The 23580-nt window shown below is 46.2% G+C and overlaps 1 protein-coding gene across 1 annotated transcript in view; it reads right to left on the bottom strand.

Annotated features, from left to right (window-relative positions):
• The window catches only part of LOC149347415 (guanylate cyclase 32E-like), a 267784-nt gene that overhangs the window by 120309 nt on the left and 123895 nt on the right, over positions 1–23580 (bottom strand). The window contains exons 2-3 of the mRNA XM_089587089.1: positions 2353–2657; positions 1166–1349 (exon numbers count right to left, since the gene is read on the bottom strand). Coding sequence (XP_089443215.1) covers positions 1166–1349; positions 2353–2654 — 486 coding nt within the window. The 5' untranslated portion in view covers positions 2655–2657. The remainder of the gene's footprint in view (positions 1–1165; positions 1350–2352; positions 2658–23580) is intronic.

Here is a 23580-nt window from a genome sequence, read left to right as displayed (position 1 = left end):
TTTCCGTGTGTTCTCATCCAGAACAAGAGGACTTTCTCACTTGCGGGACCAAAATACGCACACCTATTTTAACCGACCTGGTATTCGCCATGGAGTGGTATGTTGTGGTTATTCTTCCATGAAACACACGCTGAATTTTCTTCCCACCCAGCAGACATCACGTTTCCGGCTCTCCCATCACTTCCCTACTAATGTTTAGTTTACATGGGAGAGGTGGCGTGCTACACCATAAGGCCTTGACCGCCTTAACCCCGTTCCCTGACCTTGACCCCGAAACCAGTTAGAGCTGCTGTCTCAAGACGCGCTTCACGGAACATTCCGATGTGCTAAGAAATGGTTCAGGCATGTACGTCGCTTCACATTCCCACAATCACCGAGTGCAAGAAGTCCACTTCAAAGTCCTACTAGATTAAAGTTTTGTCATCTTCAACAACCATAACCGGAGAACTCTTCACATATATTAGGGGCTTTTAACACTCCCAATTTTGGAGCTGGTTGCGTAAGCGGAACCTCCATCCGCATTTCGCGCTCACAAGTTTAAACTCTATATAGCGCCTCCTAACTTTTGCTTTTTGTGGCTTATTGTTTATTCATGTCTTTTGCTAGTTCTTGTTCAACGCCTGCATTTATTTCATGCGTTGCAACAGAGCGCCGGTGTTGCTAGCCAGCGCTCGTCCTCTGGAGCCTTCTCTGGTCTCTCGTTATTCACCGATGTTGTACCCATACCGAATTCTACCATCCTGCCCCAGATGCTCTAAACTCTAGGTCAGTCATGCGCACTGTCATATATACAGTCCTCTCGCTCCCCGATCTCCTTTCATCCATTCACCCTCAAATCCTGCCCTCTCCTGGAATACCTGGCTGGCCTCTTTTCCTCAAGAGGATCAACTCGGCCTTGTGTAGCTTGCGAAGCGCATTTTAAGAACTTCGTTTGTGTTAGGCTATGAAATATTTTACAATCATTCCTTTATTTCCAACAAGCCAGACTTACCCTACCTGCTGAAATCGCGAGACCTTCACAAAGTAGGTAAGGTTTGTCGGGAGAAAATATTTAACTCGCTCGCCTCAGGTTATTGAAAATTAATGTTTAAGTTAAGAACGCAGTACCTACGGGCAGCGCTAACTACGAGTGAAGGACCCTGGAGAGTAACAGGCCACTACTCACGTAGGTGATCATGGGCAGGTTCCAGGCGTCGGCGACCAGCGCCTCGGCGTAGCAGTTCTCGTCGGGCCCGATGAAGGCCACCACCCCGCTCTGCCACAGGGCGGTCATCTTGCGGATGGCTGAAGACGTGCCCACCTGGCCCACGTTCTCCGGTCGGAAGGTCACCCGGTAGCCCGGAAGAAGGCTGCGTACGCAATCGGTCGCTCCTTCACTGATCTATTTTCGCCTGGGAAAAATGCTCAATCACCCCTATATCAAGGAGCCTTAGAGGCAAATGCGTTGAAGGTGATTTAATTAATCCTCCTCTTTCAGTTTGACGATTTTGACGGGACTGAAATTGATTTCCGCTGGACTAAATTATTAATACATTACGTGGCTCTCTCCTCAGTTCCGTCTATCGCTTATTCATTCCTTATTTCTTTCATAGTTTCCTGCATTCTCCCGTTCCTTCTTCGCTACTTTATTGATAATTAACACATCTTCATATCACCGCGCCAACAATGGGGTTGAGTTAGGGGAAAGACCTCTAAACGAGAAAAACGCTTCTTTGAGCAAAGAAACACGCAACAGTGAGGACAATGTACGAGCGTTTCAGGAAAATGCATGACATTTATGCATTATAATCTAGGCACAGCGCAAAACTTGCATGCATTATGTTTAAGTTGCTGTGGCGGCCTCCAAAATGCGGCTGTGCTGGAGTGCAGAGGCACAATTCTGCTAATGCCATAATAAAAGAGATGCTTGGACTGCGACCAAGCATGGTATTAAAGTTAATATGTTAACCTATTTAACAACGTTCTGCGTCCGTATTCGTGCCCCTCCCAAGAGGATAAGCGCAAGGGCAGAACATTGGTAGCTTCACCTGTGTGCACTTGTGCACCCTTAAACCTGACGAGCCTACCGGGTGGACGGACGGACATGGAAAAGACGAAGTGCAGCTCTGTAATTCATTTCATGTTTTAAAAAAATGAAACTATTCGATGTATTTTCAATATTTTAGGTATTTTAGCATTTTTCCCCATTTTGTAAAGCAGCAAATTTACCTGTGTTCTTATTGTGATTATCGAACTTGACTGCGATTCCTTGAAATTTTTACATCCCATATGCGAAGCCGGAAGCTGACTAAAGCGGTTTAGTACTCGGCGAATGTCGCCGATTTGTTAGCCGCGCTTCCCGTCTCGCCTCACCTGTCGTCCCGGTTGATGTGCGAGACAGCCAGGGGCACAGCGCCGGAGACCATCTTCCCCAGCATGCGGCTGTTGTTGAAGGTGCCCAGGAAAGCGATGGCCACCTCGGGTCGGTCGTCGGTCAGATTCTCCTGCGACTCGGACTTGTTGCAGGGCAGCAGAAATCCCAGGCTGCTCGCCGTGCTCGTGGGTGATGGGTTGGTGCTGCCCAGCACATCCCTTGATGACAGCGGCAGTGATAGCAGCAGCGTCATCGCCAGTAGCACCGGCGACGGGAGCGCCACCGGATGACGACGCGCCATGCGCTGCAGAAGAAGCATGTCACAAGGTTTATAAGCAACGATATCTTATTGCTTTTCTGAAAGATTTTTTGTGTTTAGCGGTACCTTTCTCCACTTACACTCAGTATTAACAGCTCTTTTTGGGCTAGTTCGTGCATTCATTCTTTTGTTTGTACTTTTTAGTGGTTTACATGGTATGGTGCTATTTTTGTTGCGAAAGCAACACTACGCGAGTCGCCCTTCTACTACGCGAGTCGCCGAGCCATTTCGCGGAGTTGACGAAAAACCATACTGTGCATGAGCGATGAGCAGTGACGTCACACGGCGCACAGCTGGCGCGCCGCCACCGTCGCTGCACGGGTGACTCAGAGGTATAGTGAACTAGAATAGAGGAGCACAGACCTTTGGGCTAGTTGGTTCATAGCAGACACGTACAAGCGCTAAAAAACACGGACAGAGAAGAGACTTGGACAACGCTCGTGTCAAAGCGCTCGTGTTGTCCAAGTCTCTTCTCTGTCCGTGTTTTTTAGCGCTTGTACGTGTTTAGAATAGAGGTGCCGCCACCGCGCTCGCCAGTTGCGCATGCGCAGTAGTGGCGCATAGCTCGCGTGCCGGGGCCGCCGCCGCTGCCGCGCGCTCTCCATCGCCTCTCTCTCTCTCCTCGTTGCTTTCGCAGTCCTCCAGGTTTAACCAGAGCTAAACCACTGCCAATGTTTTTTCACCACGTCAATTACACACACTAAGCAAACATTAATCCATAATTTTTTACCTGAACAACATCATGGTGACAGTTCTTATTTGTTAAAACAGAGATTGACTTTTCATGAAATTTGAGGAACAATTACGCTCCTCGTCAACGGTATAACGCGACAGCGTAATGGGTTAATTCCCTTATGTACAGAATTGGTTATTGTCGACTCTAGATTTATAGATAACCCCGGGAGCCCTCATGTATACCATGAGGGCTGTATACCAATACCATGTATAGCACGATACCATGTATAGCATAGAATGCTACCAGAATGGTAGCATATATACCATTCAATACCATGTATAGCACGAGATATTCTATATGCACGGCAACCGGAATAGCCTGCGCACCTATGCGTGCGTACACTATGCCAGCTCAGAAAACGTGTCCCAGTCGGCCGACGAAAATTACAACGGCATTATTAGCGGTAAGCATGGCGACTGCTTTTATTTATTTGAACCTGGTTGAACCGTTGTGTACATTTTATTTTACCAAGTTTGAAAGCCCTAAGCATGTGTCTCGGCTAAAAGTTGGCACTCTTTTAAAAAAGATAGTGCACTAGCGTACGAAAAATAACTATAGGCTATTGAGAATTGCTATGTGAAAAGTGAGCAGCATTTTTTTTTATCCTGCAAAGTTAAATAAATAATAAAAAATAATTAGCTAACTTTGTAAATACTGCCTTCAGGGTCAAAGTGGCAGCTTAAAACCTGTAGATCCTCTCGAGAAACAGCTTACTAGACTGTTTACACGAAGGTAACATTTATAAAGTTTTATTTACCGGCCCTAAAATTACTGCACCACTTGACAGCTTGACGGCTGCTGGCACTTATACTTCGTCCGTCAGCCACAGCACCAAGAAAAACAGCGAATATTGTGTTCCGGGATACGTCTTGGACGCTGAAGTAGCATCATTGTCGTATTCAAGGTTTTGTAGAGTATTTTGGGACTTTTCTTTTCGCATGTAGCCGGAGCCGGTAAAAAAAATTATCCACGTCATGTAAGCAGTACCTAGCTTCAAACATTTCGGCCGGCTGTTTTTCTAGGGGATCTACCACTACAGCACTGACATCTTGTTCCTGGCACCAGTTAATAAAAAGTCATCTTATTGGTTAAGGTTTTCGCCGCACTTAAGGTTTTCGCCGCAAAAGAAAAATTACCCCTGACTAGGCCGTCCGACTCCCTCTGATACTCATTTGGTTTAAGTTCCTAGTACACTTCTAATTTACAAATATTCCTAATTACATTTAGGTAGGACACCCTGCGTACAGGCAAAAAGTAATACTTAAAAAAATACATGTCACGGTAGCTTAGCTTTCTCCTGCTTGTAAAGCCTTCGCTGGTTCAATTCCTGGTTCATTTCCCTGTGGTGCGATTTTCCGTGAGACACTAATGACGCAGACCAACCTTTGCACTGTTTACGCTGTAAATTTTAATACCTGCTGTAAAGACTTCTTCGAATTGAACTTCGAATGTGAAGCTGTTTTGGAGCGGTTAATTTAAGCTTTGGTTAGAATAGGTTGAGAAAGTAATTCTGCGCGGCAAAGAGGGGTGAGACGACGGAACAAAACACATCAGGGAGCGTGTGTTGCTTGTTTGCGCGCCGAAACACTTTTTCAATATGGATCACCAAATGGAATACTACACAACCTTGCCAAGCAGAAAGGTTTCTTGCTTCCACATGAACGCGGCCGGCAGTTACTTGTGATAAGACAGGTTTCCGCTTTCCGGTTTTCTTGTGCGAAATCCTTAATCGCAAAACCAAGACAGGGAGAGAGCGGTACTTTTAGCGCACAAACGAATTTCTCACGGCGCCAAACATAGGGCGCGGATAGGCTGTAGCATACAGCACCAATGGAGCATTTCTGTTTTTCACAGCGCTGACACAGAAGATCCTGAAGTGCGCTATTTTAAGCGTCAAAAATTCTGTGTTAAAATATTTGCTCTCGAAAGTGTGCAAGTTAGAGGCAAAACTTGTTTTCGACGGATAGCTATACTAGGCGGCCTGAAAGGAGTGCATTGCCTGACCGTTCTGAAATTCGGAGCTTGTTTACGCTTCGCTTTCCTTCTCATTTATTGCAATTTACATTAGCAGATTTTATTGTACGACATTTCGAATGTTAAACAGCGTTTCTTTGCAGTATTTTTGCGTAAAATTAATATTTATGCAGTGTAGTTGTGTTTTACAGTTATCATATTTTATTTGAGTAAAACACGTTTTTGGCAAGTTGGTAACATTCTTGATTCATATTGCAGCGAAGAACCACACACACACAGAGAAGGAACACGGAAAAAAACACGGACGAACGCTGCACTCACAACTAGTTTACTGCGAAAAGATTTCGAGCTTAAAAAGGCTCACGCATCTGCGCACTACATGCGCAGCGTTTTTGAGCTCGAAATCTTTTCGTAGTAAACTAGTTGTGAGTGCAGCGTTCGTCCGTGTTTTATTGCGTGTTCCTTCTCTGTGTGTGTGTGCTTCTTCGCTGCAATATGAATCAAAAAACATATTTTATTGTGGGGCATTTAGAATGTTGAATAGCTTTCCTTGAAATATTTTTCCTATATTATTATTTCTCCAGTGGTAGTTATATTTCATGACCAACCCTAGTCAAGCCAAGTAAATTCGGGGCTTGTTTACGCCTGCTTTTCTCCTCATTTATTGCAATTTACAATACGCAGATTTTATTGAAGGACATTTCAAATGTTAAACGGCGTTTCCTTGCAATATTTATTTGGCGGAAATTTATATTTCTGCACTGGCAATGTTTCAGTAGATAACACTAGCCAAGCGAAGTAAGAAACCTCCTTGTTTCGGCATTGCCGTGATGGATGAAGTGCTCCTTAAGAAAGAAGTACTTGTATTTGGGCGTGTTGGTTCATGACTTTTCAGGAGGACACAGGGGCGCAATAAAAGACACGGACAGAGAAGAAAGCGCTCGTCCCTGTCTACTTCTCTGTCCGTGTCTTTTATTGCGCCCCTGTGTCCTCCTGAAAACTCCTTAACAAACTCGCAAAGACAGTGCCGCCAGCTTTCTCTCTATATAACACTTATAAACTCTACGTCCCAGATGGCAAAATGGCCGTGCCAACTGACAGCTGTCATACGATGCTGTTGAAAAATAGCGCTTTCTCCACAGCACCGCTTCGTCATCGTCATCCTCGGCGACTGATACTTTGCAAGCTGCTGTAGCGACGCGCCGACAGCTTTTCGCTGTTAGCTATTTGCTGAAATTGTAGGTTATAGTTCTCTATTATCTGTCGCGTTTCAAGTGATTAAACCAGCGACAGCCAACACTTTATGTGTTTTCGACCGTGGTGCGCAGATTTAACAGCGATGGTGTCCGTTGTACCTATTATAATTCGACTGCTGGAGTCTCCTCTGCCGCCGGTGTTGACGCTGTTTCACCATTGTACGGAATCACCTCGGAAAACTAAGCTGGTGAACCACCGCGCCATTAAAAGTGGGCGCCGTCAGCCAGTCCACGTGGCGAGATGATGCTCTGCAACCCGTGTGATCTCTGCGTGAACTCAAATTCACCCCGGCTGATGACGCAACCGTAGCGTTCCCCCGCCATGCAGAACATTTTGTAATAATTTACGAAATATTCAAAAGACCATTCAGTACACATCTTGCACAGTGCAAAATACTCATGGAGTACCATAAACTGCTTAATAAAAATTGACTGCAAACATTTTTCTTATATCTTAATTTCATAGGCAATGCACTCGGTGAAGCGTTAAAGAAATGAAAAAAGGGCAGCAATGAATTGGTCATGTGAGTCGTACTTTCTTGACAGCCTATGAAGCATGTAATGTGACCTCCAAGGAATGATAAGCCCTCAAGGCAGAAAGCTGGACTGGTTGGTGGTTCATGATTTAATTAAATGGACTAGCGCTCTAGGCTGCAACAAAGGGGTAGAAATAGACAGGGCTAACGCTAACGTCCTGTCTTAGCGATTGTCCTGATTAGCGCTCGTCTTGCCTGTGTCTACCCCTTTGTCCCAACCTAATGAGTAGTCTTTTTATTTCAATCATGATAAGCCCAAAGAGAAACTAACAACCCAATGAAACTGGAAGCATTCCTAAGACTGAATTTAATATATTGATACGATTAGTTCATTCATCTGAAGATGTCGGAAAAATCGGCAAAGATCGGGTAGATACCGAGTTTCGACAAACTCGGGCAATCCTTCACAGCGCCCCTGGTTTTGTTCAGTGCTGCAATTGGACACTGGAGTAATACTGAACGCCGCGGACCGTGGCCCGCTGTTGCCAACTTCTGTTTTATTCTAGCATTTTCAACTGAAAAGTCGGTGATCGCGTGATATTACGTAAAAATTGCAGACAGTGTACACGCCCATACACCCTTGCAAGTAGAGTTGCAAGAAACACACAAGCAGGCGTGCAAGGGACACTTAGAAACAGACTATAAGTGCAGCTGTAGTTTTTTAGATAGTGATATGGCTGTATTTATCGCTAATTTCACAAGGACTGCAACAAGTCATGAGAATGACTATGATTGTCCAAGTGATCTTCTACGGCACGGTACGAGGTTCTGCGCTTCTCGCGTTAAGTTGATATCGCCCACGATGAAAGCAAAATCAAGAAAGCAACCTTTCCCATAGATTGTGATTCGGTGTTGCGCAGTCTCGACGATACAATCGCAAAATTGGACCCGAGAACATTCATGACCGCTCAGCCAGCATATTTCCTCCATGGCCAATGCCCAGGAGGCGGTTTGCCGCGTCATTTGCCTTCTCGAACACTTCAGCGAAGAGCACTTCCGATGATTGTCCGTGTCCTCCGTACCCGCCTGACCTTGGAAGATACGCTGTCGGTCACCCACGCGGAAAGATTGCAAGACGGATCCGTGGGAACCGTGACCTTTGTATGTGCGATTCTCGATCACAGTTCAACTCCGGCTGCTGACACGCGGCGAATGTGATTGCCATGAGCAGCTCGGTACTTTTACACAAACCATCTGTGGCGCTGTCGCCACCGACGGTTTCTTATGAATGCAGTCTGACGGCGTATTAAGCTCTAAACGTTATAGATGTGAACGCTGTGTCATGTGAATGCGCTTTAGTAGCACATGTGTACTTAAACGAGGAGCCGCTGGTGCTGCCTTGTAGTAGCTGGTTTTTACATTTATTCAAAATATCCCCAGAGGCGAGCATTACGATGCTATTGCTTATTAAATAGGTAGTAGGGCACAAGCAATAATAGATTACAAATGGCATCAATTAACGCCAATATTGTGAGTAAAAATGAGTATTAAGCAGTAACAAGTCTGAAGTAACACAGATTACAGAGACAGGATTACAGCAGATAATATGTAAGCGCAGTAAAGACAAAATAAAGTGAAAAAGCGGGAAGATATCCAAAATTACAAAAACTCCTAAGAAAATTATAACGCCGTGATACGCGATCCCATAAATTCTTGAATTTAGTTGGATCAGATAGTCTGTTCATTCCTTACCTTATTTGCTGACGTTATCTTGTCCCTATCCAAATTTTTAATTCCGCCAAGAATTGTGTATTTACAAGTTAAGTAACTTCTGCGCGCTCATGATACTCTTCCTTTTGTTTTCCTCACCTGGCAGCTCTTCATTCTCAGCTAGTAACGGTGCATGTTCGCGTTGCTCAAAGGTACTTGAAATTTTGATAGGCGTCTGCGCTTCTTCGTCGACTCCAAACGCTAGCGACTTCACCACCGTAGGAGCTGCCTATGTAGCAGCACGCAACTCACCGTTGAGTCTACGGTTGATCGGTTCGAAAGTCTCAATGCGATAGTACTAAGAGTGCCATAAAGGTGAAAACTGTCCGGCGGTGGCGGCGTCGTCGGCATCTCTGTGAATCCTGCACCTGCTAGGTGGTGTTCAGGAAGATTTGCCTCCGTCCACCTGTCAACCGTTCCTCAGACTTCTTGCCCCTTTCCCCTCTCTACCTGTAGAGGAGAGGAGGAAGACGGCGGACAAAAGATGACTCAGCAAAAATGAAAATGACTATGAAGAAAATGTCTGAGACAACAGTAGGCCTACGTGTATGCCATATATGCCAGCTTCATATATGTGCAAATATGAAGCTTGCCGGAGCTATACCTTCTAGCATTGCTCAGAAAGAGCAACTCGCTTCAGATCATCCCTACCAATGGTTGAGTATGACGGCAGCCAACTGCCAAAGAAAAGGTACATAACTTAACCGATGCGTCACTGCGCTGAATCCGTGCGATAACACATTGTGCCTGTGCAATCAAATCCGAAGAGAGTCATAATTGGAATATATAGAACTGGAATTGAGTGCTGAGTAAAATAAGCACGCTATCGCATTTACTGGGCCGCAATCAAATCATTGCCCCTACTTTTTTTTTCAGATGCCCTTGTAACACGGGTATAAAGCGGTTGCATCAGTAAAAAGAACTTTCTAAACAAGGCTAAACAACTTGGTTGAAACATTCGGAGGCAGCCGTTATCTCCATTTCTTTACGGAGTAATGATGATGATGATGATGATGATGATGTCCTCGGGCTGAATGGCACGTACCCACGGCGGGTGATTGGCCAGGGTGCATAGCGGATACAAACGCACTCAAGTACAGGGAATGGAGTATAATTAAATCTAAAATTTGGGACGCAGAGCTAGAATTTGTACAATACAAAAAATACGGAGAAAGAAAAGTTGTATTCCTCCACTTTGCTTCCTCTTTTTCTTCTGCGCTTTCTCTCTTCTTCTTCGTCTTCTTCATTTTCTATGTTCTTCTCTATCGCTTTCCATAACTCTTGGTTTGGCGTGCCTTGACTTGGCACCCACCCGCTTAAGGTAAGCCATGCCGAGCCAATCAAAAAAGAATAGATACGACGGGCTTCAGTTACACGACTGCTTAGGGTGCGTTTCAATTGAGGGCTCTCGCCATAAAACACGATCTCAAGGGGTCATGATAGGCTCCTAATTTGTTATTCGAAGTGATTTAGGAAATAACCATTGCATCTTCTGCGCTTGCTATATAGTGAGCAAAAAACTTCATTTCACGATATTCCGTGCGACGCCTTTCCAACTTCTATATGTACAGTCTTTGCAACAAGTATACAGCCCAGGGGGTTTGCTTTGAAGCCGAGTAGCGGCGCTCTTAAGCACAGTCGACAGTCATATCTTTAGGAGAGTTGAAGACTTAAATTCATCTCGCCTTCGTGAGACTAGGGGCTCTGAGTGTGCAAGAGGAGCCGGGCTGCAGTGCTCAGAAGCATACTCCTTGGGCTGTACACTTTTGACAAAGGCTGAACCTCTTCTAGCTGCTTGCAACGGAGCAGTGCATGAGACACACAAAACGAAAAACGAGAGAGTTCGCGGACATCTCGCAATCCCTTATTTCGATGAAGTGAAAGTGGCACACCATGAGTACACGTGGTCCAAGGTGTGCGCACTCCAATGGCCACATGGACATTATGGCGCGCGCAGACCAAGAGGATCTCCTCACCATGAGTGGCATACTGGACCCGGTCATACTGGACCAAGTGAACGGACCCAGTGACCCAAGCCTAGAATGAGAACCATTGTGATGTATTCTCACTCCTTGATTTTTCACTGCACTTCTTAAAAAAGGAATTGCAGTATTCAAATAGCAATTACGTCGGGTCTGCGTATAATAAACAAATCGAAACATTACAATTCATTTTTTCAAATACAAATTGCGTAAAAGAAAAGAAGGCAGCCTGGATAATATTCTTATTCAGCAAACACGATGGACGGAACCTGGCGCTGCGTTCTGTTATATGTGTATTTGGAGGTTCTTACAAAAAAAAAAAAAAAAACACGCACGCGAGAAGCCAACACTTCATAACCAGAGAGGAAGAGTCAGGAGAAACCACCGTATGACAACTTGTCGTTTGTTCTGTCCACGCTCGTGTCTTTTTTTGTGTGATTAAGCGCATTCATAAATGATTTCTATCTTTGCGATGGCGATGCATTTTAATGAAGGAGAAAGTACGTACGGCTGTGAAATTAAACCCAGAACTGGAGCATTCCACGATGTTCTCTTTGCACTCAACTCACGTGTATTTTGCACTCTGGAAAAGTGGCAGATTCCTGTAGTACCTGCAGCCCCGCGCTTCGGGAGAACTACGTCAGTGGTCACGGACGCGGAGTGCTTCCGAACAAGAGCGCAGCTTTCCCTCTCATGCGGAGAGAAAATTTATGAGGCGACCTGACATGCCTTTGTCAATAGCACTCATTTCTGGTTACCCCGTAACGTCCATAGGTGAACGCTGCTTCTGAGGAGTGCAGTTTATTGGGCGTATCACCACAGGAGAAGTAGCAGCTACCAAGGGCCTCACAGGACGTCCTCTAATAAAAATAATTTATAGACTTCCTCTAGACTTGTTATGGACTCTATTGCCTTCCTATTAATATTCTCGTTGCGTCTAGAGACTAAATTAGACTAAAAGAGTAAGAAAAAAATGTAAACGCTTTCTACAGACTGTCCCGCCGCGGTGGCTCCGTGGTTACGGCGCTCGGCTGCTGACCCGGAAGACGCGGGTTCGATCCCGGCCGCGGCGGCAAAATTTCGATGGAGGCGAAATTCTAGAGGCCCGTGTACTGTGTGATGTCAGTGCACGTTAAAGAACCCCTAGTTGGTCGAAAATTCAGGAGCCCTCCACTATGGCGTCTCTCATAGCCTGAGTTGCTTTGGGACGTTAAACCTCAATAAACCAAACTTTTTACAGACTGTCTGCAGGATTTGTATTGTCTACAGAATTTTTCTGTAGAAACTATACAGACTTTATTGGCAAAACTCTATGGACAGTCTATGGGTAGACACACAAAAACACTCCCCTCGAGCTCTCTGAAGCCCGAGCGACCGGGCCCTCAAAACACCCGATCTCGGGCCGCAGTCACAATTGGGTCGGTAAGCAATCGGCGAATTATGAATGATCCGTCTGAGCAATGGGGACGGGCTTACGTGCTTACGATATGATTTATTTCATGGAGGTCAGGAGATGATTTTTAGTAAGTGTCAGTCACAACATTAAGTGAAACATATTTACTTTTCTTTTTACTGCTGTCCAAGGAGCCACTCGGCATCTTCAACGCTTTGAGTGACGTCAAGGAGCACTTACTGGAATGATTTCGACGTCCCCGAAACCAGTGGTTGTTCAAGGAACAGCCAGTACTTACTAGCGACACCAATGTCATCACTATTGAGCTAGTCGACGTTGTGTGGTCGAGTGTGGCGTCATGGTGTATTTCAGCGCTGGCGCACAACGGGACTGAAGTTGCCGGGGCATAATTGTTTCCAATTATTGACACTAGTGTTTCGAGCTTATTTTCATGAACATTGAGCCATGTGCTTCTCGTAGGGCAGAAAAAAACGCAAACTCAAACATGTTGCGTCTGCACCCATTTGAAATAAATCTGGGGCAGATTGGAAACCTCCGACGTGGGCGTTGTTCTGCCTATCCCGCGTCTCAGCATTACGAAAAAGGCTTTTAAGGCGGAAGCCTTTAATGCCTCATCGTTGTAAGCAGGAGCTGTCGACAGAAATGTCACGCTTTTCAATTGGTCGAAACGGTCGCGACGTCACAGTGCGCGAATTTCAAACGGGGCCAATTGTACTTTGGCTACTAACCATGCAACCAATTAAAGGGATCGTATAGTGATGCTCCAAGTAAGTTTGACGGAGATTAGTTAATTGATTACTTAACCAATTAGCCCAATTAACCTTTCTAGTCAGACCAGATAAATAAATAAATCCGAGTAGAAATTGGCCGAGCTTGGGAATCGAACCCCGGTCTCCGGAGTGCGAGTCGAGCACGCTACCACTCAGCCATGCCAGCTCGATGGTTTGGAATGAACAAAGGTGCGTCTAGTGAATACGTTGTCGTCGTTCACCCCCATCTTCCTCCCTTCCCGTTACGGCGAGGTTTAGGTGTCCACCGAGATATGAGAGACAGATACATTTCCTTTCCTCAAAAACCAATTTACCGACTAGCAAGGCGTATTTGTCCGCGTTTCAGATTGGCCCAAATTGTCGTGACGTCACCGCGCGCGAATTTTGACGGATGTCCACCGAAATATGTGAGGCAGTTACTGCGCAACTTCCTTTCCTCAAATACAATTTTCGACTAGTGTCTACTGAGATATGTGAGACAGTTACTGCGTAATTTCCTTTCCTCAAATACAACTGTCATTTTCTTCATTACGGCCCCTCTTTCTTCTTTCACTCACACTTCCTCCCTTCCTGTACGGTGCGGCTCAGGTGTCCACCGAGATGACAGAGAATTACATCCCCATTTCCTTTCCTCAAAAAGCGTTGCGTTCAAAGGGCAACGCATCGCGCCGAACGGGTGGTGGCGTTCCTTGGACTCCGTGGCAGCGCTACAACACGCTGTCGCGTTTCACTACTAAAGGCGAAGCTTAAGCGTCATTAATTGGCAGTTAATTAATGCACCAACAAAATGCGCAGTGAACAATCGCGTAGCAGAATGCAGCACTCAGGCTTTCGCCTTTCACCACTTTAGCCGCTAAAGTTGCTCGTAATTTTTTTATTTTGGCAGGACACTTAACCTAACTACTGATTATAAGAAACGTGCTGGGTATTTTCGTGCGCGTGCTTACTTCAGTCTAGAAACATGCATGTATAACGGAGGAATAAATATTTACTTGGCGCTTGAGCGCCTATGGAGGCGGCAAGAAAAAAATATGGCCTACGACTACAGTGGGAAGCGAGCAAGTGGCATGTTTGACTCCGGATATTGCGTCTCATATGTCCTCTCTCCTCCCCAACACAGCTTAAATAGTTACCACCAAGTTCAGCTGAGATGTTTGCATTTTTCCTAACCTGTCTGGAGACGAAACAAACATCAAAAACTAAAAAAGACTCACCAAAGTCCACACACTTCATACCACACGGCGTCGCACTATCATAGCTGCCTCTTAGGTGTCCGACTTTCATCACCGCAAGCCTCTAAGAAGCTTATTTGTAGGGTTCTGATTAAACCAATTCCTGTAACAGAACAAAGAGTCTTCGTAACCTTTCCATTGGGCGGACAATCCTTGGAGCAAAGCTCGCGTTAGTTAATTAGTTTTCGCCCCGCCGGTTCAGGCAAGGGAACATTCAAGGTTGTCTCAGCCCGTTGTTCCCAAGAGGCCAACGTAGCTAGCTCAACCTGAAGGAGCTTAAGGCCACACCAAGACCATGAACCCGAGCTAACTTTGCCAACGTCTTCATGGTCGGATTCTCAGAAACTTGGGCAGAGACAGCGCTCAAACTAATGCTCGCATCGCAGCGCTAAGCGACGCTGCTCAACGCGCCATCTTTATTTTGCTTTCTCGCTCAAGCGACCGACGAGTGCAAATATTGTTACGTCGCAGTGAAGTGACGAGATCGCGGAGCAGCTACGCACGAGTAGGCGAAGCCTTTTTCCCGTGAAACTGACGAAGCTCTGCAACAAGGAGGGGCTTTTGCCGTAGCCTCACTGCCTCGGGTATTTGCTTCTGCTGCTGGTGCGGCCGTTGCTGCGTGGGATCGTGAGAACAGAGATCGATCAGGGCGGTGAGCCCCGGAGGCTGTTTGGCCGTATACGAGTGCGACATGGTGACAAACAGGGGGATCTTGACGACAGCGTCTTTTCTCGCGAACGCGTTCGCCGCCCTCGTAGAGACTGAGCCGATCAGGCGGGCTCGCTGGAGCTGAATGGCGTCGGCCAACAACTGGGCAAACAAGGGGCCGAAGACCGGTTGTGAGCCCTTGCTTCTCTGGCCGTAGCAATGAGAGCAATAAAATCAGGTGCTGTGATTTCGCGGCGCGAGATGTCGATGTCGACATCGCCGAGTAACGAGCATAGAATGAGGTGCTGAGCGGGGCAAGGGGAGTTTAGATTCACCCCAGCTTCGGGTGGTGCAGTATGAAATTGATAATGGGAAATAGGCGTCTGAAGTTGTAGGAAATTATTTAAACAAACTTGAACGATAAAGTTTTCATAACTTTCTTTAAGTCGAAGTGTAATGACAGTTGAAATTTTAAACACGCCGCGAAACTTTCAGTAAAACACCCTCGATACGAAATTCTTGTCTATCTGTATATCGTCGTATATCCGTAAAACTCATTCGATATGAAGTGCTTACGTTATAGTAGGTCGTAAGCACAGTATTCAGTGAGCGTTTAAGAGCAGTGAAATGGCGCTGTGAAACCCATGGCATGTTTGGCGTTCAGACATTATATTGTCCGCCGAAGCGAATCGTGGCGCAGAACATGCTTCATTGACTGCATTTTCCATCCTATACGTGATAAACAGGTTACTTATTTTTCGCTTATTCATGCAGTCTGGTGCGCAGGTATTACTTAGGGTAATGTAATGGTGCCGGAAAGGGGGAAAATGGCACGCCATTTGTAAACGTGAAGAAAGAGGGTACAGATTATGTCCCTGATTGCTCTGCACTCAAGAAACAGCAAGAACAAAGCGAAAGTTTTATATAATTCCACTTTCACGTCTTATCACTTGACACGAAGTTTTGTGGTGCCTTAATTACAGAACGTAAAATATCACACAAAATAGAAGTACTTAATCGTTCCAACCACGTAAAATGCGCGGTGGTAACATCGTCTACTTCTCAAAAGAGTAACGAGAACTATATTCTGCTAAACAATGCTTTGCAGCAAGCGGGGCCTTTTGACCTGTAACTACTACGAGGAGGATGTTTTCGTTAAAGAACCAAATTACATTGACCCAGCGATAAATACACAAGCAATGATGTATTTTTGCGCATATTTTTAGTAAAGGAGGGTATCTAACAAAGTTGCCAAACATTTTTCGAAAATCTCATGGACAGCGAAACTTTCTGAAAATGGCAATTGACTTTCACTATTTCTTGCCTTCTGTTTGCGGTATGTTGTTTTGCATTTCTTACTGCTAAATGCATTCTTTAGCACTGCAGTACTTCTGCTAAGAGATATTCTTTATTTTTAGTGCATGTTAGTGCACTTGTGTCAATTTCTGTTTTGTTTTCCGTGCAAGGTGATAAAATCATTCACATCGTTGCGAAAATCAGGCGTGTAGCCGTCAGAAAAGTTTCGAAAGCGTATGCGGCCTTGAAACACAAAAATTGTGATGTGTTGCAATAATGCCTTTCTCGGGAGCAGCGCCGCTGCATGACTGATCCTACCCAAAGGCATCTTGCCACGATCATTGCGAAGGAGATGGATGAAAGATTATCCGCTGGTTCCGCCAATAGCAACAAAAAAAGAATCTCAACATCACCTCTCCGACAAGCAAACGTGCATGTATTTGTATGCCGACGTAATGAGGTGCATAAAACCGAATTAAATATTCTTTTTTTACAGCCACGTGCTCTTTAAAATCATTGTTTTTCGTAGTCCTGTCAGGAACGTTGACTTCTCAGAATAATATGCGGGAAAGGCCTGAGCACAACTGTGCAACATCTCACTTCTAGTCTAAGTACGTATAAGACAACCTTCCAAGAAAAGCGAAAGCAGACAATATTGAAAGAAACCTTTTAGTTAGTTTTTGAGTTACGCCATATGTTCTTTTTTGCAAATATTGCATATGTTAGCGAAAACTACAGTTGTGACAATTTTTCGGGAGAAAGTGAGCCTAAGAATAACATTCTTTCAAAAAGGATAGCTTAGTAGCAAGCTGGGGAAAGGCGTTGAAAGGTTTAAACCTTGCTTTTCAGAAATGCCTGGGCGGAATCATAGCCCTTAGAAAAGCCGTAAACTCACGCGGTTATGACAGAGAGGTACCTGTGTCCTATTTTCGCTCCCAACTCCGACCCCTGGATCGATGGGTGGTGGTGGTGGTGGTGAAAAACTTTAATCAAAGAGTGCTTGAGAGTTAAAAAAAAATAAATAACCCTGCTGCATGGTCGGTATCCTTAGTCCGGGACACCGCATGACGAGGCCCCGTCTCGCGCCCGCTTGACCAGAGCCCTTTGGGACTCCAGTGTGGAGCAGTTGAGGAGGGCAGTCTCCCATGCCTCTCGGGTGGGGGTGGGGGAGGGGGGAAGGTGAAGATTCTGAGTACATGCTCACACCATGTGAAAGATATCGCAGATCTCTCCACAGTGCGGGCAGCGCCCATCTGTGTTCGGATCGAAGTGTTTTGCTATTGGAGGACAGAGAAGGGTTCCTGTCTGCAGGCGCCGCAGAGTTCGATGGGCGGATGTTCGCACACTGTTCGAACTGGCCTATGTGGAGAAGCGTTGTCTTAACAACATTTAATCGTAAACCTTGATGGCAGAACTTATCTTATTTGAAATTTATTACCCTCGGCGTTCCCTCTGCCGTACAAAAAACACAAACTGACTGTGTTCTAATAATTTTTACCCTTTTGAAAGATTTCGGCATTGCGCTGCAGAAGCGCGAGTACATTGAAATCAAGTATAATATAATACCTGCAGGATATACTCGCTCAAACGCTGTGTATACAACGTGCGACAGTGTTATTATGGAGCTCTCCATTTTTGTAATGCCTTTTATTGCTTTTTTTAGCTCTCTTGAGTTGAATGTGTATGACGAATGATGTAAAGATTTACTCAAAGCCTTCGACATACTTTTTAGGCATACCTTCGTCCTCAATAAGAAGTGTTATTGCTATTACGTAACGCTGTATGTAGGTTATTCATGCAGTCATCTGTTTCCCGTCGCTGCGTTTGACTACCATGGTCCCATAAATTATATACGAACCTTCTGTGCACGAACTGAAAGCGTAGGAAACAGTCTGTAACCACTACAAGACAGCAGTTAACTGCCTAGCAAAACTTTTATGATGCCGTTTGTAATTTGTGGAAAAGGCGGACTCATTACTAGACGTTAGTAAGCTAGCGAGCGGAACAGCTGCTGCGGTAGATGCCTATAGCAGCTGGTAAGACAGCTGCACTTTTCTGAATAAAAAAAAAATGCGCCCAACGATCTTAGCTATTCTGGTGCTGTTTTTTTGGATTAACAACTGCAGCCATAGGTATAAGGATTTATGTGCACGGAACAACCTGCAATGTAAAACAACCCCGCACTGCTGCCGTGTATACACACAATTCAATCGATCCGTACCAGTGTTGCTTGCCCTAACTGCCCTTCCTGCTATGCTGACATCGAACACTGACTCGTCTCTTGCCCCGTCCCTCTCTCCTACCTTCACTATCCCAATTTCCTCCCCCCCACCTGAGTCACCTGCCTTGGCAACTAGTACCTAAGCCAGCCGTGATCCGGCTCGCCATCAATATCACAGGCACACACCCGTACGCACGCACGCACGCACGCACGCACGCACACACACACACACACACACACACACACACACACACACACACACACACACACACACACACACACACACACACACACACACACGCGCGCGCACGCACGCACGCAGATTTTTTGCCGAAACAGGAATAAGCTTATAACGCAGTACACAAGAGAAGTGTGTAAGTACACGCCTAGAAATTCAAGAGAAAAGCATCCTTCCGCGGGGAAGAGTTTATGAGCGCAGTTTTTTCGTATATTGGAAGACCTCAATATAATAATCAATATTTCCTGAGATCTTCCGTCCGAATTCTTGAATTTTTTCTTTCCATTTACGGTTTTGCTGTCGTCAAAACCGTTCGCCATTGGTGTTCTATGGCAGTCTGAACTGTTAAATGCGATCAATGGAAACACTTTAAACGAAAAATTTCGCTAGATATCGGAAGAATGAACTATAACCTTCTATATTTCTATATCATTACCTTACAGGTTTTTAATGTTCAAAATTTTTCCAGGAAGTTTGGATATGATGATAACATAAGATAAGCCATGTTCCAGGAGGATGGAGAGTGCTGCTTGACTTAAAAAGTCACTTTACGTATTATGCCAAATACTGGCATTTTTAGAGGGCACTGGCCTACACGGGAAGGGGTAGGCGTTTACGTTTGTCTACACTATTCGACCCAGGACGTGCAATTGCCGCGATGTGCAGGGTAATTCTATTCCTCCCGCCCCTTGACGCCACCAGCTCCACCTGTAATCTATCCAAGAATGTTGGGCATGACGATAGCATAATATGATGATAGCATGACGATAGTATAAGTGCTAAAGCGGAAATAATTGTTAAAACCTATGGATGGGGTCAGGAATCTCCAAACAACCTTACATCGCACCTTTCTCTTGACATAAGCAGCGCGGATGAAGGTGCGAGGAGGTGAAACGAATATCGGAAAGAAAAGCGCGCTGCTTTACTCAGATCACAATACACCAAATAGCCAAACAAAAATTTCTACTTGAACACCTCCCACTTATTGCACAGACACATACACACTCTGATGGCGTGCTAACAAAATGTGTGCCAATGCCTCTGACAGTGTCACTGTCTGAAGATCGACGCGGACCTCGGGTAAATATCCAGCCCCTCATTTCAAGAGGCTCCCGGCGTGCCCCTAGTGTCCGCAAGCGAACCATTGAAGAAACGGTGAAAGACTGCAGCGAGCTAGCGCCGCTCAGCGGGAGCGGCGTGATATTTTCCACCGGTGCTCCCGGAGCTTCTAGCTCCTCGCCTAAGCGGGCTCGAAGCCAGAGGGGGGAGGGGAAGCTTGCACATCGACAGCGCGGTGTATCCTGCGGCCGACAGGCGTAAGCGGGATTAGCGGCCAAGCTGTTTCCTGTGCCGGGGTGGGGGGTTAAAGGCTGTTTGCAGAAGAAGCCCGCGCGCCTGTTCCGGCGCCGGCACACGGTTGCCCAGAGACTGGAAATGAACACCTGCCGCGCTGCCCTGCCATTACTGAGCTTTCAGCCTCCTCTCCAGTCCCCTGCGCCGATAAAGGGCGCTGGGGGCCCTCGTGCTTCGCTCGAAGGGATAACGTTGTTCTTATCTTCAGCGCGAGTAACGCCTGCTCAACTAAACAAATGAAAACAATGGAAAGAAACCAAAGTGCTAAAGTACACTGCTTGCCCGGTATACCTGATCGGAAGGAAATAAGGTTCGCATTTCGAATAAAGAGAACTGGTCAGTATTAATTTAAGTTTCGTACGACATAGCGGAAAAAATATCGCGAAGAATAGCTGTTTGAAGGACTGTGTGTTACCTTTTAGGTAGTGGTCGCCAGAGCCCTTATACTATAATGCCATTTCTGAAACTTGAATTCGTGCACGGAAATTCGCAGGTGTTAATGGCTTTAACTCGGAGGCTAATAGACTGCCGCGACGATTGTGGACAGTAGCGTAAACAGGGTTTAAATTACAAACTCGGAGATGGTTGCTAAACCGTAAACCTACTCGGTGGACACCTGAACCGCGCCCTAAGGAAAGGGAGGAAGGTGGGTGTGAAAGAAGAGAGAGAAAGATGTGCCGTAGTGGAGGTCTCCGGAATGATTTCGAACACCTGGGGATCTTTAACGAGCACTGACATCACACTGCACACGCCCTCCATCGAAAAATAAAAACCTACTGTGTGCTGTGCGATGTCAGCGTATGTTAAAGATTCCCAGGTGGTCGAAATTATTTCGGAGACCTCCACCACGACACCTCTTTCTCTTCCTTGCGGAATTACAGCGTACAGGATGCGTGGTCGCATGTGACTCAAGTGGTGGTCACGTCGATCCAGTACTGAGTAGTGTTTAAGATTGGCCACGACTGGGTACCTAATTATTAGCGCGACGGTTAGTTGTGAATGGCATTCATCGGTGCACCCCAGCCGGTAATGGCATCCAGAACTGCCACCGGCTTTCTTCTTCCTTTAGTGGCAGCGTTGAGGATGAGAAATATTCAGCAAGTAGAATGCGTTTAGAGGAGAATTCGGAACAGCAGTGAATTTGAAAAGCGCAATGGGAAAAGAACCGAGATGCTGTACTTGAGAAGGCAAGTTTTCAAGTGAAGGGTTATAGGATGTCCCGCCGCTCAGGTGTGGAACGAGTCAAGAACGAGTGCGCAGCTTGGACTGACCTGATTGAGCTTCCGCGAAGTTTTGGTGACCGTACGTCACTAAGGGCAACGTTGGCTGTGCTTACAGGGAAGCCACGGAGTGGGCTGGGCTTTTCACACGCAGTCGTTCTTCATGGGTTAGGCTGTGGTTACATATATACCCAACAATTCTCGACGAGAGCATTTTTGAACAGAAAAAAATTCATGAACTCAACTCTTGCATATTTTGCAAGCTTTCACTATAGCAATCAATACATTAGCGGATCACCCGACTTCACTCTTGTATTTTTTTTTCTCTGGACATTTTTGTTATCGTCAGAAGCGTTCCCCATTAAAGATTTTCTACCGCAGTCTTAACTGTTTGATTATATTGCCACGTATCATTGTAGTGTTTGTTCGTTCACGCTCAAGGCTGCAGGAAAGCGTTGTTATCACTTTTGTTCGTGACGCGAGAAGCGACCGGACTAATCTCGATTGTTCACAGCCATGAACAGCTGCATCTACTTGTTTCTAGATTACTCTAGATGATCCCGACCTGTTATCTCGAAGTTTCCTTGCCGGCTTTAAATTGAACGATGCCGCGAGCGGCGGGCATTCGTAGTTCGACGATTGACGAGCACGCTTGTTGCTTACGCCGCCACTGAGTGATTCAGTTCTTTTGCGGGCGCAAGTCAGCCCAAATAAAGAGATTCGTTTGAAAATATTTCTGGTGTCTTCCTGACCGCTGGACTGCCGTCACTACAACGTGACATCTTGTGGAGGTGCTGGGTAGCCTCCCATGTACTGGACACCCCCAGCAAGTGGCGACGCCAGCCCTTCGAGTCATTCACCGGAGGACTTGACTCCAGTCTACCACGCAGCCTCTTGGAGCCTCCAGCCATGACTTACGCCGCAGCAGTGCGCCGTCCTGCACCTCGACGACGACACCTAAGCCCCTATCGCCATTAGCCAGCTGCGCTGGAGCGCCGCCCTCTCGCCCCAACTCGCCCGTCCTACGAGCGTCGCACACGGCCTAGGAAATGCGACGAGTGGAGAACACCCGACCAGCGCCGCCAACTATGCTTCCACTGCGGAGAAGCCGGTGACATTCTCCGGTACTGCCCATACAGGAGAATGGGCATCCGAGGATTTTCTTACGACGCCCCACGACCCCGACCTGGCCTGCGACCAGCCGCAATCGAAGAGTTCTTGCGTCGGGAAGAATACTCATCGCCGAGCCGCCCATCTCGTTCTCCGTCGCCATCGTCACCGCGCTATGTATCTCCTAGCCGAGGCTACGCAGTGCGCGGACGCTCCCCCGGTCCCCGAAGGTTAAACTGAATAAAGCAGCCTCTGGAGGTGAGGTTGCTTCTGAGCGCAAGAACTAAGACCGTCCATCGACGAAAACACAAGACTATGCCTCAACTACGACGACGACCCCTACGACGACAACTACGACGCCGACGACAACTACGACGCCGACGACAACTAGGACGACGCCGACGACAACTAGGACGACGACGACACAGCCAGACTTGAAAGCTTTTACCGCTGCCCTTAAACCTTATTACGAACGCTAAAGGACTCGAAGTTCGCATTCTCCGCATTTATTTTCATTTTAAAGCATCGAGACGATGCTTCTTTGCGAGGGGGGTAATGCCACGTATCATTGTAGTGTTTGTTTGTTCACGCTCAAGGCTGCAGGAAAGCGTTGTTATCACTTTTGTTCGTGACGCGAGAAGCGACCGGACTAATCTCGATTGTTCACAGCCATGAACAGCTGCATCTACTTGTTTCTAGATTACTCTAGATGATCCCGACCTGTTATCTCGAAGTTTCCTTGCCGGCTTTAAATTGAACGATGCCGCGAGCGGCGGGCATTCGTAGTTCGACGATTGACGAGCACGCTTGTTGCTTACGCCGCCACTGAGTGATTCAGTTCTTTTGCGGGCGCAAGTCAGCCCAAATAAAGAGATTCGTTTGAAAATATTTCTGGTGTCTTCCTGACCGCTGGACTGCCGTCACTACAACGTGACAATATAGATGGAAACGCTTCAAAAGAGAGATATTGCTACATATCACAAGAATGAACCATTACCTTCAATGTTTCAATAAGAGTGTCCTACAATTTTCCAATTTTCGAAATTTTTGTCAGAGAATATTGGAAATGAAGTGGCAGAGTGCGAGAAGGTGCAAGGGGTTCTGCAACTAGCGAGTGGTATCTGGTTCTTTGTAGGGACCGCGGAGACAAGTCTTTCAAGTATTTGTGGTGAGTTTAATTCAATTCAAGGGCTTAATATGGCTATGGGCTGC

The sequence above is a fragment of the Amblyomma mixtum genome, chromosome 4, assembly GCF_055824585.1.
Source record: "Amblyomma mixtum isolate Tamu chromosome 4, ASM5582458v1, whole genome shotgun sequence".
NCBI classification, from domain to species: domain Eukaryota; kingdom Metazoa; phylum Arthropoda; class Arachnida; order Ixodida; family Ixodidae; genus Amblyomma; species Amblyomma mixtum.
The sequence above is the reverse complement of the archived record's forward strand: the minus strand, read 5'-3'. Positions and strand labels throughout refer to the sequence as shown.